Source organism: Aotus nancymaae, unplaced genomic scaffold, assembly GCF_030222135.1.
Source record: "Aotus nancymaae isolate 86718 unplaced genomic scaffold, 86718_ANA_hifiasm-v0.15.2.pri h1tg000049l, whole genome shotgun sequence".
Taxonomy (NCBI): domain Eukaryota; kingdom Metazoa; phylum Chordata; class Mammalia; order Primates; family Aotidae; genus Aotus; species Aotus nancymaae.
The window spans coordinates 17,178,805-17,195,279 of NW_026988463.1; the positions used below are offsets into that span (position 1 = coordinate 17,178,805).

The window sequence follows — 16,475 nt, forward strand, 5'->3', positions numbered from 1 at the left end:
AGAAAAAAAGGATGCCTGGGACTATTAATCCAAGTAGATGTGGTAGAGGATTTGGCTTTTAAAGAACATAATAGATGACAGTGGGTGATGTCTACCACTGATGCAGGAGCTCAAGGCAGGCCACAAGCACCTGCACCCTCATCACCCCTTGGCAATGTACTCCACGTTAGTTTTCTTCTCAGGCTCTCAGGCGACCTCTCTCCACATGGGAGCAGGAAGGCTCTTAGAATCTTCCAGTCTCATGTGTAACAGAAAAAGAACCTCTCACCAGGCACGGTGGCTCATGCCTGTAATCCCAACACTTTGGGAGGCCAAGGCGGGCAGATCACCTGAGGTCAGGCATTTGAGACCAGCCTGGCCAACATGGTGAAACCCCGTCTCTACTAAAAATACAAAAATTAGCTAGGCATGGTACTGTGTGCCTTTAATCCTAGCTACTCAAAAAGCTGAGGCAGAATTGCTTGAACCCAGGAGGCGGAGGTTGCAATGAGCTGAGATCGTACCACTGCACTCCAGCCCAGGTGACAGAGTCAGACTCCATCTCGGGAAAAAAAAAAAAAAAAAAAGAAAGAAAGAAAGAACCTCTCTTCAGTAGTTCTAACAAAAGTCTGGCATTCTGTCTTACTGGTTAATTAACTTGGTCATGTGTTCATCTCTGAACAACACTATGACTACAGAGGGTCAGCGTTCCAATTGGCCAGGCCTAAGCTATAGGTCCATCTCTGGAATTGATGATGGAGTTAGGTCTTCCCCACCCATACGGACCGAGAATGGAGGAGAGGATGATGATACCTCGAAAGGTATTGGATGATGAACTTTTAGTTATGCAAGATGAGTAAATTCTAAAGAGCCTGCCGTACAGCATTGTGCTGATAGGTAGTAATACTGTAGTAAACGTTAGTTAAGAGGGTAGAACTCATGCTGTCTGCTCTTACCATCATTAAAACAAACAAATATATTGGATGCTATTAGAAGAAGGGAGAATGAATTCTGGACTGGCAAAAACAACGCATGGAATCTTACTTACACATGTAAGATTACACGTGTAATTTCCTAACTCAGAAATATCTGCTGCTTCCTCTGTGATTCAGGGATACATCTCTTAGAGCTCTCACCTCCTCCTGCCTTGTTCAGTAGCTTGATACGTGTCCATGTGCTTCCAGGCTTTTTAAGCTCCTCAGGATGAAAACTATGTTGTAAGCACCCCAGGGTCCCCTACCCATTTTGTGCCTGACAGTGTGAGAATCTTAAAACGTGCTTAGTGGCATTAAATGATAGTTTAAGGCCCAATTTGATGACTGTGCCCCTGAAATCGTCCCCAGAAGCAGCATCAGGGAAACTTCCCACCCCCAGAGGATGGCAGAGCCTCACTTTCTCCTCTCTGATTTTCCCCAGGTAAAGCCAACAAGAACGTGCAGTGGGACGAGGACTCCGTGGAGTACATGCCGGCCAACCCGGTCAGAATCGCCTTTGTCCTGGTGGTCCACGGTCGCGCCTCTCGGCAGTTGCAGCGCATGTTCAAGGCCATCTACCACAAAGACCACTTCTTCTACATTCACGTGGACAAGGTGAGGGGATCTGTGATCGCTCCTTGCTGGGCTTCCTTCGAGGTCTGTCTGTCCTTCTCTGATCCTCTCCTCTGCATCACAAATACAGGCTGTCCACTTTCAGAAAATGCTTGGAAGCTGACCAGCTGCCTCTCCACAGAGCACTGGGTCCTAAAGTGCTGCCTCTATGTGTGTGTTGGTTTCAAAGTTTCCAGCTGTGACTTACAGCTTTCTCCGTAAATGCTGTTTCTTACCTCTCCTCTCTGCTCAGTGCCCTCTGCCTGCCTCTCACATACTTTGTGGGAATAGCTACGTGTATTAGTCCATTTTCACGCTGCCAATAAAGACATACCCAAGACCGGGTCATTTATAAAGAAAGAGGTTTAATGGACTCACAGCTCTACATGGCTCGGGAGGCCTCACAATCATGGCAGAAGGTGAAGGTCATGTCCTACATGGTGGCAGCGAGAGAAAAATGAGAGCCAGCCAAAGGGGGTTTCACCTTATAGAACCATCAGATCTCATGAGACTTAATTCACTATCACGAAAACAGTACGGGAGAAACCGACGCCATGATTCAGTTATCTCCCACCAGGTCCCTCCCACAACACATGGGAATTATGGGAGATATAATTCAAGATTAGATTTGGGTGGGAACACAGCCAAACCATATCACTATCCCATGGGAGGGTACACTTTTTCTATACAAGGCCAGAGAGGCTCACACCTGTAATCCTAACACTTTGGGAGGCTGAGGCAGGTGGATTGTGAGGTCAGGAGATCGAGGCCATCCTGGCAAACACGGTGAAACCCCGTCTGTACTAAAAATACAAAAATTAGCTGAGCGTGGTGGCACGCGCCTGTAGTCCAAGCTACTTGGGAAGCTGAGGCAGAAGAATCACTTGAAGCTGGCAGGCAGAGGTTGCAGTGAGCCGAGTTTGTGCCACTGTACTCCAGCCTGACAGAGTGAGACAAAAAAAAAGAAAAGCCCAATAGTACATATTTTAGGTGTTGCAGGCCACACACTCTGTGTCACAGCTACTCAGTGCTTCACTTGTGCTAAAGCAGTCAAGGAGAACATGTCAACTAATGAGCATAGCTGTGTGCCAATAAAACTTTATTAACAAAAACCTGCAGCTGCCCTGTGGACTCCTGAGCTACCTTGTCTCAGAGGTTTCCATTGGTGACGTAATTATGCCTTTAGTCAAGAAGGCAAAGGGGGTGTCTTGTCCAAAGGTTGGCTTCTAGCAGAGCTGTGAGAGGCTGACAGAGGAGCGATGAGTAGGAGGGGGGACCAGAAACAGAAACTCTGCCTCTGAAATATACATGGGTATAGATAGAGCCATATTTCCCAGCCTGTCATCCTCAGACCCCATGCAGCTGTCATGTATAAACATGCAAAGCTGGCATGGCGCAGTGGCTCACGCCTGTAATCACAACACTTTGGGAGGCCAAGGCGGGCGGATCACCCAAGGTCAGGAGTTCACGACCAGCCTGGCCAACATGGTGAAACCCCATCTCCACTAGAAGTACAAAAATTAGCCAGGCCTGGTGGTGTGCACTTATAATCTCAGCTGCTCTGGAAGCTGAGGCAGGAGAATTGCTTGAACTCAGGAGGCAGAGTTTGTAGTGAGCTGAGATGGCACCACGTCACTCCAACCCAGGTGACATGGTGACACTCCATCTCAAAAAATAAATAAATAAAATAAAAATGTAAAAATGTAAAGTCCCTGGCACCACCAGCCCAAGCTTAGTGAACCATTAGCTCAAAAGTGGGGCCAGGGAATCTGCATTTCAAATAGCTAATTTGAAATGTAAAAAATAATGCAAGTTTGAACTGCAATGCAGAAAGACATCTCAGTCTAGAATCATAAACCTGGCAAAGTCCACTGTGCTCAGAAGTGCCCAACCAGGAGGAAATAGACAGAGAGGGGACAGGGGTGAGGGGCATGCCTGGGTGTTTTCTAGGCCACTGAATGTCACCCTTTCTCTCCTGGGAAAAGCGCTCTAATTACCTGCATCGGCAAGTGCTCCAGTTCTCCAGGCAGTACGGCAACGTCCGCGTCACCCCCTGGAGAATGGCCACCATCTGGGGAGGAGCCAGCCTCCTGTCCACCTACCTGCAGAGCATGCGGGATCTCCTGGAGATGACCGACTGGCCCTGGGACTTCTTTATCAACCTCAGTGCAGCCGACTACCCCATCAGGTAAGGCGGCCAAGGGCCCCAAGCCGGCCTGGTCTGATATCCTGATCTGGCTGGTCCTGGCTGGGAAGCTAGGAGGCAGAAGGAGACTGATGCTTGGTCTCTACAAGATCTCTCAGGATAGGATTCTGACTGGACCTGAGAATCATGTCTTCGTTCACTCATTCATTCACGCAGATACAGACTGAGCACATGGTTTTCCCAACTCTATTCGCTGATACGGCAGTGCGCTAAACAGACTGAAACTCCAGCCTGCGTGGAGCTTTGTGTTAGGTGGGGTTCTCTGGAGGAACAGAACTCATAGGATAGATGTATGTATAAAGGGGAGTTTATTAAGGAGTACTGACTCACGTGATCACAGGGTGTGGTCTCATAGTAGACCGTCTGTAAGCTGAGGAGCAAGGAAGCCAGTCCAGGTTCCAAAGCCTCAAAAGTAGGGAAGCCGACGGTGCAGCCTTCAGTCTGTGGCCAAAGGTCCGAGAGTCCCAAAGCTGAGGAACCTGGAGTCCGATGTTCAAGGGCAGGAAGCATCCAGCACGGGAGAAAGATGCAGGCTGGGAGATTCAGCCAGTCTCTTCTTTACACGTTCTTCTGCCTGCCTTTATTCTGGCTTCATTGGCAGCTGATTAGATGGTGCCCACCCAGATTGAGGGTGGGTCTGCCCGCACCCTCACAGACGCAGCTAGGAACAGTACTTGCATCCTTCAGTCCAATCAAGTTGACACTCAATATTAACCATCACAAGCTTCCATTCAAGTAGGAAGACAACAAAATAAGTTAAATGGTATCTTAGAAAAATAAAGCAAAGGGCCAGCGCAGGGGAGAGTTGTAATTTTACCAACAGTGGCCAGGAAGGTTTTCACGGATAAGAACAGAAGAAGATGAAAAAGAGAGTCACAGCTACAGAGAAAGTGGTCCAGGCAGGCAGAAAGGCAGGGGCTGAGCCCACAGGTGGGACCACCCCTGGCTTGTGTGAGGAACAGCGGGGCTCAGTGTAGCTGGAACAGAGTAAGTGACGGGTAACATAACAAGAGACACAAGGTCAGAGAGTAATTTGAGGTTAGACTGGGGAGATCCTAGAATTTGGCTGTTAGTCAAAGCAAGATGGAAGCCACTGGCATGATACTTTGAATGCTGTTGTGAACTGTGTGTGTGTGTGACAGAGAGATTTTGTATACATACATATATATATATATTGGAGACAGAGTCTCGCTCTGTCACCCAGGCTGGAGTGCAGTGGCGTGATTGCAGCTCACTACAGCTTCCACCCACCAGGTTGGAGTAATTCTCCTACCTCAGCTTCCCAAGTAGCTGGGGCTACAGGCACCTGCCAACACACCTAGCCAATTTTTGTATTTTTAGTAGAGATGGTTTCACCTTGTTGGCCAAGCTGGTCTCGAACTTCCGCCTGCCTTGACCTCCCAAAGTGCTGGGATTACAGGTGTAAGCCATTGCCCCAGGCTGATATTTTCTAATGGGAGGGCAGCTCTTTCCTCTGGATTTGCTGACAAGGGTGAAAAGGAAAGTGGATGGGGATGAAGAGGGAGGCCTTCCTCCCTGTAATGGCACAAGGTTATTGGGTGCGGCATTCCCAGGAGATCTAGATGAAAGTCCTAAAAAAAAGAAACTTTCATTAAGGCAACTTTCAAACACTTTCAAGAGTACCAAGAATAGCGTCATGAACTCCCTCATCGATGTCACCCCAGTTAATTCATGGCTGTTTTTCTTCTGTCTGGACTTTCATCCTCTTCCCCCACACTGGATTATTCTGAAGCAAATCTAAGATATCATATAATTGTATCTATAAATATTTCAGTTGATATCTAGAAAAGATCTCTTTTTTTAAGACAGCATCACAGTGATGCTTACACCTAAAATATGAGCAGGCATGTTTTAATGGCATCAAATATCTAGGCCACATATTCCCAAGAGTTTGGGTTTTGAATCAGAACCCAAATAAGGTAGAAGGGTGAAAGAAAGTCCTCTCTTTAAAGCTAGAATTGGCTTTTCTTCTTCACAGCATGGTCACTGGGGGGCCTTCTTCAGTCCTGGGCTGGGGGACATCCCGCCATCTGCTGGGAGACCCTAGACCCTGCAGAGGGTGCCAGGGGGCCACAATCTCTGGTCAGTTTGAACATGGCACACCTGACACCCTTGAACCTGAGAAAAATGATGGACACTAGAAAAACAGCTGTTTTCTTTTGTCCATAGCACAGAGGGGTAAAAGGGTGTGGTTATAGAACATTGCTGGCAGAGTTTTACTTAACCACAATTTTGTTCGTTTATTCAACAAACATTTGCTCAGCAACTACCATGCTACATGCCTAATAGTCCATTTTGTGAACAAAAGTGATGGAGCTTCCTCTACTTCTCCCCTGCTCATGGAAGGTGTATCCTAGTTGAGAAGATGGAGTTAGATGATCTTGCCAAAAAAGACACATCGTGCAAGGTGCGAACGAGCCATAACGAAAGGAAGACGTGGGAGTGGAGAAAAACTCGAGGGGCATAATCAGGAGGTCAGAAAGGCCTCTGAATATTCAGCTTTGAGCTGAGACCTAAAGGACAAGACGGGATCCATTGGAGGGAAATGAGAAAGAGACCCTTCTAGACCAGGATTCTCAGCAGCGGCACTGCTGATGTTTAGGGATGGCTAATTCTTTGCTGTGGGTGCCGTCCTGTGCATTGTGTCTCTTAAAAGTGCCCAAGTCAGGCACCTGGGGGATACTTAAGGACCCAACCAGCCCGATGTGGCCACTGCGAGCAGCTCTGCGTTTTGACCTCACCTCCCTATGCCCCTGCACAACCGTCACTGAAGGGGCCAGAATTTTCCTCTCTCACATATTAAAGACATGCTAGTCTTCACTGGTCACATGTTTAGGCCCTGGACGCAGACGTCCTAGTTTCAGATTCTGCGTAGCAGCGTCTCTGGCCTTGACCCACTAGATGCCAGGGGCACACTCTGCCCACTTGTGCCAACCACAGGTGTGTGCACACATTGACACATGTCCTCTGGGAGCTAAAATTGCCTCCCCTTCAGAACCGCCATTTCCTATAGAGGGAACACCCTGGGCACAATGTGGGTCAGAAACAAACTTGTTGCGTTTGAGAAATTTAAACAATGGATAGTGTATAATAAAAGAATGAGAAGTGAGTTCAGACACGCACACAGCAAGGAGGGGTTAGAACATTCCCTCTCCGTCTTCCATGAAGGGACTGAGTCTGGAAATGTCCGAAAATGCTGAGCACAGCAGCCGGTGTGGCAGACACTGCTTCAACCCTTGCAACAAACCTGTTTCACAGAGGGGCAAACTGAGGCCCAATGTCACGTGATGCATACATGGTGGAACAGGGATTAGAACCAGTTTCGTCTGGTTGCAGAGTTGGTGTTCTTTCTGGCTCGAAGTTGGCCTCCTAGGGAAATTGGTGGAACTGGCCTGGCAGGATGGCCCCAAACCACCTTGAAAGCGCAGAAGGAAACCTACCCCTTGAACTTGTGGCTGGGCAGAGTAGTGGTGAGACTGCCTTGCAGCCAGGATGTCCAGGATGGTCCTGGGAGGCCCCTCCGTTGTCTGTCACTGAGTCTTCGGCGCTATGCTCAAAGTTCCCATATTCTTCCTTCTCTGCATTCCCAGTGGAGGCCTCAGAGGTCATGCTAGCCTAGGTTGGGGCCTGCACTAAGCCAGAGACCTCTTGAGGCCAGGTAGACATGCACGTTGCTGCCCCCTAGCGGCCACTGTTGGGTTGCTCTGCGTGGCCACTTCCCCTAAAGAGTCCAGCTCCGCTCGGTACCCAGGAGGGCAAGTGCCTGGACTCTCATATCAGACTGCTTAGGGCTCGAATCCGAGTTCTCCCACTTAGCTAGCAGCATGACCGCGGGCAAGTAAATCCAGTCTCTGCAAAATCGGGGTATAATAATAGAACCTAGCAGCCTGCCGGACACTTGGACGGTGCTCAATGAATGTCAGCCATTTCTACATAAGCTACATCCAAGGTCTCATCTTGTATCTCTGAGCGCCCCAGAAATCCTTCCTCAGGCCATGTGTGCAGCCTGTTTTGGGGTTCAGAGAAGAGAGTTGTCTGATTTGTAGGTTTTTCTTTCGTGTTTCAGGTCACTCTGTCTCTTGGCCTTTCTCATCCGCTTCCTCTGCTTCACCGATCTCATGTCCACGGTGCCTCCCAGCAGTTATTCTGCCCACTCTTCATTGCCAGCCTCACAGCCAGAGGCACTTTATGCATCGAGCATGGCTCCTTCCTCTTGCTGTTGTTTTCATGAAGTTGCCCTACACAAAAGCATATGAATTTTGCAGACGAACGGTTTCATCCTGGGCAACGCTGATAGGTTTTCACTTCCCATCTGCCGCCCCATCTGTAGCTTCTAAAACCACTACTTCTCCCATCCCAGGAAGAATGAGCACACTTGGGAGCCTTCTCGAAAGGGCAGAAGTGCCCAAGTCAGGCACTTCTAAGAGGCACTGAAAACGGGGGGATACCTAAGGGGCCAGCCAGCCCGACGTGGCCACCGTGAGCCGCTCTGTGATTTGATGTCACCTCCCTGTGTCCCCTGCACAACCTCACTGGTGGGGGGACAGATTCTTCCTCTCTTAGATATTAAAGACATGCTGGTCTTTACTGGTCACTGGCCTTGTTTAGGCCCCGGACGCAGACATCCTGGCTTCAGACTGTGCCCCACGTCGGCACAAGTTGCTTCAACTTTCTGCATCTCAATTTCTCCACCTTAAAATACGCACAATGTTAGTGCCTATTTCAGAGGGCTCTTAGGAAGTTTCAATGAAATATTGCATGATAAGGACCTAACACAGTATCTCATGATAGAAAGTAGTTGATAGATACACGCTGTTATTCTAGCCATGGGGTTATTTGGGCATTTTAGACAGAACTTAAACATCCTAAGTCCCACTTAAAACACCCAAATTACTCCATGGCTGTAAGTAACTGTGGGACCTGAGTTACTTTCCCTTTTCTCTTTGATAGAGTTAAAAGACTAGTAAAGTATTTCCTGAACTCACATCTCTGTCAAAAGAGGGAAAAGTGAGCCAAGCGTGGTGGCTCATGCCTGTAATCCCAGCACTTTGGGAGGCCGAGGCAGGCCGATCATTTGAGGTCAGGGGTTTGATACCAGCCTGGCCAACATGGTGAAACCCCATCTCTACTAAAAGTACAAAAATTAGCCAGGCATGGTGGTGTGCACCTGTAATTCCAGCTACATAGGAGGCCGAGGCACAAGAATCACTTGAACCCGGGAAGCAGAGGCTGCAGTGAGCTGAGATCACACCACTGCACTCCAGCCTGGGTGATAGACTAAGACTCTGTCTCAGAAAGGGAAAAAAAAAAAAGGTGGGAAAAGCAAAGTCAGGCTGTGAAGACTGGATGTTTCAGGGAAGACAGAATATAACCAATTCACTTGTGGACATGGAGAATATTCCTGAACTTGGCATATGCAGCCAGGAGTGTTTAGAGACTGTGGGTGTTCCTGCTTTGCTGTTGACATGCCTTCCTGGCCCACGTAGGCTCCGGCTGGAGCTGGTTGTATACCCAGCACATGGATGAAAGTGGAAAATGGATGCTTTCAAACTCTGAGGCCCTGCTAGGTCTTGAATCCTCAAAAGGTATAATGGTTTTATTCGTATGTTCTGTTGACTGAGGCAGGGAGTTAGACCTGACATGCTTTACGTTGGCTGCAGGAAGAGATAAAGCCAAAAGCACTTTGCACTGTTGTTTGGTTTGGACTTGTAGTAAGAGACCTTGGCCGGGTGCTCTGGCTCACGCCTTTAATGCCAGCACTTTGGAAGGCCAAGACAGGTGGATCTCTTGAGGTCAGGAGTTCGAGACCAGCCTGGCCAACATGGTAAAACCCCATCTCTACTAAAAATAGAAAAATTAGCCAGGGATGCTTGCAGGTTCCTTTAATCCCAGCTATTTTGGAGGCTGAGGCAGGAGAATCACTTGAACCTGGGAGGTGGAGGGGGTAGTGAGCTGAGATCACACCATTGCGCTCTAGCCTGGGCAACAAGAATGAAACTCTGTTTAAAAAAAAAAAAAAAAAGTAAAAAACAAAAGAGGGCCAGGTACAGTGGCTCACGCCTGTAATCCTAGGAATTTGGGAGGCCAAGGTGGGAGGATCATGAGGTCGAGAGATCAAGACCATCCTGGCCAACATGGTGAAACCCTATCTCTACTAAAAATACAAAAATTAGCTAGGTGTGATGGTGCACCTCTGGAGTCCCAGCTACTCGAGAAGCTGAGGCAAGAGAATCGCTTGAACCCAGGAGGCGGAGATTGCAGTGTGCCGAGATCGCGCCACTGCACTCCAGCCTGGTGACAGAGCGAGACTCCGTCTAAAAAAAAAAAACAGAAGAGAGATCTCACGCTTCACACTGTATCTTTCCCTAGGGCCAGTGTCTTGGGGCAAATCAGATGTCAAGAGAGGAGGGTTGCGTGTGTCCTCGGCCCCTCCCAGGGTTCACATTGAGTCTGTGGTATGTACACACATGCGTGCACACGTGGGGCAGTGTATATGTAAAGAAACCACCAGGCAGGAGAAACCACGTTGACATTTTTCTGCAGCAACAAAGTCTAAACTGGCAGGGCCCGCCGTGTGGACGTGTAGATTCCATTAACTGCAGATCCAAACATCTGTCTTGAGATACTACCAGAGCCAGGAACTGAGGGCATGAGAGAGCTGCTTCGTGGTGCCTCAGTAGGAAACACTAGCTGGTAAAGACGGGAGCAGGTAGCCCGGTTTTCTCTACAGTCTCCCGAAGGCCAGAGTTTATATGGGACCAATTAAGCAAGACTAACCCCCAGACTAACAGTGCAGACTCAAACTGCACACCTACTGTGTGCTGGGCCCTCTTCTAGGCCCTTTAACACATATTTTATCTTACTCCCATCCCCCAAAACACAACTGCTACTGGGTAAGTAAGTTTAAAGAAATTAGTGTTAAAACAGAGCAGAGGGAGCTTTGCAGGGAAACCAAGACCTTGGTAATGTTCAGCACAGATCTTCGTCACTCTGCGATTTGAAATTAAGTTGAACGGTGTGGAAGTCCAAGCATCTGAGTGCAGTCACTACTGGACTTTTCATTCCTTTAGTCTGCTAAAGCGGGACCCGAATGGATCAAAGGATTCCTGTAGTTAAGAACGCACAGCAATCGCAGCAGATGCACATGTAGCACTCGGTACATTCCTAGCGTTGTTCTAAGTGCTTTACAGTTCGGGGGTGTCTGAGGAAGAGAATACAGTGGTGGCTCTTCAGTTTGTGTTTCTGGCTGGGCCAGCGAAGCCCCTTCCTCATCCCTCTTTTCCACTCATCGCTAGAGGCAGACCAAAAACCATGGCTCAGGCTGCTAAAAGCCCAAAACGAAAAATGAAACGACAACAAAATAAGGCAGGCTGGACAAGCCTGTTGACAGCGTTTTGACAGCAACTTTCAAGTATGCATTCTTGATATCCCCATTTTTCAGATGAAGAAACTGAGGCACTGAGATGTTAAGAAACTTGACCCCAAGGATACGGCCAGTGAAGGGCAGAACCACGATTCTGTTTTTTGAAACTGACGTGAAATTTATATAACATAAAATTAACCATTTTCAGTTGTTCAATGGCATTCAGTACATTCGTATTGTCAGGGAACCATACCCTCTCTCTAATCCTAAACATTTTCATCATCCCAAAAGAAAACCCTGTACCCATTAAGCAGTCACTTCCCCAAAACCTCTCCTTAGTCCCTGGCAACAACTCATCTCCTTTCTGTATCTGTGGACTTGATTTGCCTATTCTTGACTTTTTTTTTTTTTTTGAAACAGAGCCTTGCTATTGTTGCCCAGGCTGGAGTGCAGTGGCACAGTCTCAGCTCACTGCAACCTCCGCCTCCTGAGTTTAAGCAATTCTCCTGCCTCAGCCTCCCAGGTAGCTGGGATTACAGGCATGTGCTACCACATCTGGCTAATTGTATTTTTAATAGAGAAAGCATTTCACCATGTTGGTTAGGCTGGTCTGAAATTGCTGACCTCAGGTGATCCGCCCGCCTCTGCTTCCTAAAGTGCTGGGATTACAGGCGTAAGCCACCATGCCCAGCCTATTCTAGGCATTTTATATGAATGCAGTTATATAGTATATGGCATTTGGTGACCTGCTTCTTTCACGTAGCTTATTATTTTTGAGGTTCATCTGCTTCACAGCATCTAGCAGTACTTTATTCCTTTTTATGGCTAATATTCTATCTCCTTGATATACTTGTACCACAGTCTGCTTATCCAATCATCAGTCAGTATACCCAGGATTCTGAAGAGCTTCCAAAGCCCCTGTCTCCTGGCCATGTTGCATCTGTGCTGTGTGCCCTGAATTGAGGACCTCATCTGGTTTAAGGAGATGCGGCTCCATCATACGGGACTTTGCCCAGCAGTAGTGCTAGAGGACCCTTGTTAAGCAAGCCCTGATGACTTCTTGGCCATGGGGGATTGTAGATCTGAGCATACTGGCCTGGTGGCCTTTCCCCTTCACCCCAGATCTTCTCTGCCTGTGCTAGACCCAGGACCTCAGCTGAACAGGAAAGAAACTCCCAGTAATTCTCACTGACTGGGGAACATTCAGATTGAAGATGGAAATGCGGAGGCCTAGAGTATGAGGTCCAAACTTCTCTTTTTCCCTTCCTCCTCCTCTCAACACCAAGCCCCTTCTGATGACAATCTTGGGGTGCGTTTGGGAGGAGAGTATCTAGGTCTGCCCAGTGAAGATACTTCTCTACTCCCACAGATGAGTGCAGGAGATGGGGCTCCTTCTGACTTTACCCATTCACCCAAAAGCTATTTATTGAGCACCTGCTATGTATTAGACACTGTGCTAAGCAGTAGGTACTCAAAGGTGAGGAAAAACATATCCAGCTCTGCTCCCATCACAGCGGTCAAGGGTGCAGGCTGGAGCCAGTCCACCTGGGTCCAAATCCCAGCTTCTTTATTTACTAGCTGTGTGAAGTTGGACATGGGAGAATCACTTAATGCCTTCATGCCTCAGTTACCTCATCTGTAAAATGGAGGCATAATAATGGCACCACCATATAGGGTTGCTTCGAGGGTTCATTGAGTCCACATATGTAAAGTGCTTAGCACACAGTGAGGGTTATGCATGTGATAGCCATGGTTCTTAACAGGGGAAGGAGGCAGACATTAATCACAGTGATCATATGAGTGAACACATGACAAAATTGGGCAAGCATTCTGTAAAAAAGGAATAAAGGATCTGTGAGCACTGAGCAAATGAATCTCACGTGCATTGAGGGTTTGCGTGGCTTCCCTGAGGAGGCAGCCTGTGAACTGAGACGTAGATCCTTGGTAGGAATTCAGCTAGGAGAAGTGTGAGGGGGTCCCAGGCAGGCATTCCAGGAAGAAGGGGTAGCATGGGACCCTGGCACATCTGATGATCTGAAAGAAGGCAACTGTGGCTGAAACATAGGAGGCAAGGGTTTGCCTTCTTACAAATCAGGTAGGTCGAGGCGAGCCCATGTGGGTGCTTGAGATGATCTGTTGGGTCATTACAGCCTTAGTCTGTGAGCGGTGAGGTTTTAGGGAGAGTCAAGATAGTTGCCATATTGAGAGATCATACCAGCTGCCATGGGAGAATAGTTAGGAGTGGGGCCCAAATGGGAGTGGGGAGGCCAGATAGCAAACAGTTGCTTCTGCTGACCCCAGAGCCACATCCACAGAGCCCCCTATTCTCCAACCCTCCGGGCAGAAGCAGGTGTCCTAGATGCCATAAGATGCTGCTTCCAAGCAGCCCTTTAGTCTTTCAGTCACACAGAACCAGGCAGCCACCTTCTGTTTGGGGACCAGAACCCCACACCTGTGCAAAACAGCCTCTTTCAGGAGACTCAGAGAGAATTTCAGCAGGAGCTAGAGCAGAGAATGGAGAAGCAAGCATTAGATACAAGGGTCTTAGGAGAGCAGGTCAGAAGAAAGCTGATCATAAGCCAAGAGGGGCGCAGCCAAAGAATCAGGGGAAGAACGTGGGCTGAGTGAATGTGAGAAAGAATACAGGTGGAAACCCCTTTTTGGTTTTTGTTTAAAAAAAAAAAGATAAAATACAGCCAGTGCAGTGACTCACGCCTGTAATCCCAACACTTTGGGAGGCTGAGGTAGGCAAATCACCTGAGGTCAGGAGTTCGAGACCAGCCTGACCAACATGGTGAAACCCTGTCTTTACTAAAACTACAAAATTAGCTGGGCGTGGTGGCACGTGCCTGTAATCCCAGCTACTTGGGAGACTGAGACAGGAGAATCACTTGAATCTGGGAGGCAGAGATTGCAGTGAACCAAGATTGCACCATTAACACTCTAGCCTGGGTAACAAGAGCAAAACTCCGTCTTAAAAATAAAAATTAAAAAAAGGAAAGAAATCCAGAGTTCCATTCCAGATCAACTGAATATAAATTCCTTGTAGATGCCACACACACACACACACACACACACACACACACACACACACACGCGCGCACACTTTGATTTGAGATGGAGCCTCCACTCTGTTGCCCAGGCTGGAGTGTGGTGTAATCTCAGCTCACTGCAGCTTCCACCTCACAGTTCAAGTGATTCTCCTGCCTCCCAAGTAGCGGGGATTACAGGCACCCTCCACCACACACCTGGCTACTTTTTGTGTTTTTAGTGGAGACATGGTTTCACCCTGTTGTCTGAGCAGGTCTCAGACTCCTGACCTCAAGTGATCTGCCCACCTCAGCCTCCCTAAGTGCTGGGATTACAGGTGTGAGCCACTGTGCCCAGCCAAGAATCTATATATTTTTACTCCCACCCTTCAGGTGATTGTACTGGTGAGAATTGAAATCCACTGATCCAGAGAGAGAGAGAGAGAGACATCTGTCACATAGAGAAAAAAATAAGATACATGCTATGTTGGAAAATGTTAGCTTCAGTACTTCATGGGAAGGCGTATTTGGTGGCCCAACCCTCAGATGTTCCCTGCCTTCTGCTTTCTCAGCATCCAAACCACTTTTGTTCTTGGGGACGTTCAGAGACATACATCCTGCTTCCTGAGACCCTGAAGTTCCTGGGTTTGAAGCCATCCAATGAAAGCTCCACCCAGATAATGTGTGAGTGTGAAAGGGTGTATCTGCTCGGGCTGTTGGTCACAAGGAGACTAGAAACACGCCGGTAATTATGCCATTAACAGTTTTGTTTGCCTCTAGTAGCAAAATTAACATATCCTCAGTCCTGTTATTTTTCAGGCTGATGGTGCACACACTCCTGCTTTTGCAGAAATGCAGTTTGCTTTTGTCTTTCCAGTTGTTCTGGGTCTCCTGAGCTGTATTTTAGACTAGATAGCTCTTTAACCTGTTTTAATGCCAGGACTGACCTAAAGCATCTGTCGACAAGCAGAGTGAGCCTAGAGTTCTCAGAGTTCTCATGAAAACCAAGGTTCTGCAGAAAGCCAAGAGTGGGCTATGGACTTAGGACCTTCTGGGAAAGATGTGGTGGAGGTCAGAACAGATCAGTGTAAAAGGCAAGAACTGATAGGGCTGTCTCACCCAGGGGATGCCATCATTTGGCTTAAATATCTTTCAGCTGTATAGTTTGTTTGCTTGGTAATTTGTTTGTTCGTTTCCTCATTCTTTCACAACTGAAAAATAAGATTCAGAGTCCTGGAGAAAAATAACGTGATGGTTCTCTCTTGAGTCATGTATCCATTCTTTGGCCAGCAGAGAATAGAGCACTTTGGTCATTCATTCATTCATTCATCAAACTAATGCTCATTGAGATTCTGATGGATATTAGGCAATGGTCTAGACCAGCACTACCCAATGGAACTGTCTGGGGTGATGCAAATGTTCCGTAACTGCCATCCACTACAGTAGCCATTAGCTACAGGTGGCCACTGAGAGCTTGAAACATGGCTTGTGGGACTGAGGGACTAAATTTTAAATTTGATCTGATTTTAATTTAAAGTTAAATTAAAACCCTGCCGTCGTGAGCCTTACATTGATACCTTGGGGTACAAACACTTCCACTAGAGAGAATGATACCACTGTTACCAAAACAAAAGAGAGTCCTGGCCAAACAGTACAGAAATAAATGTGGTCTCTATCCTCTGCCAATTTGATATTCTCACCAGATCCCAGATTGACCACGCATTGAATGTTGCAAGTATTTTCTTCCGAATCCCTCCCTCTCCAGACCTCACAATTCTCGTTCCTCTTGGCAGTGGCGCTCTGTGTCCATAGATGGGACTTTTCCAACCCTGGCATCGTCCTGCCCAGTGCATTGAGCATTTTTTTCTTCTTGGCCAAAAACAAAAAAAAGAAGAAGAAAGACAAAAAAAGCCCTTCTTTTATGTAGCTTTTCTCCGGTGGCCAAGAGTATGGATGCTGCTCATGCTGGGATGGTCCAAGTGCATCCTGGGAATTTGGATGAGAGCCGGGGTGGTCTCCAGTGTGGGTGGTCTTTATTGTAGAGTCTGTTATTCTTCCCTTGCCTGTTCCTTACATCTAACCTCAGGTGAAGATTATTTTCAAGGGCAATCTGGAGTAATTGCATGTATTAAAAGTGGGATAAGGGAGGAGCATTTCTACCTTTTTAAAAATTGATGAGTGCAAAGAATTGGCTCAGTACAGAGTTTAGGTCCAGTCATCAGGTGTACAGACAGACTCTGTGGATTCTTATTCTTATTATTCAAGTATTTTCTCTCCCTTGTGCCACCCTG

General features: G+C 47.6%; 1 protein-coding gene across 3 annotated transcripts in view; it reads left to right on the forward strand.

Moving 5' to 3' along the window:
- XYLT1 (xylosyltransferase 1) overlaps positions 1-16,475 on the forward strand; it is a 375,146-nt gene that overhangs the window by 280,762 nt on the left and 77,909 nt on the right. For all 3 annotated transcript variants that reach the window (XM_064362527.1, XM_064362528.1, XM_012464641.3), the window contains 2 exons: positions 1,396-1,568; positions 3,551-3,753. In XM_064362527.1, the coding sequence (XP_064218597.1) occupies positions 1,396-1,568; positions 3,551-3,753 (376 nt within the window). The remainder of the gene's footprint in view (positions 1-1,395; positions 1,569-3,550; positions 3,754-16,475) is intronic.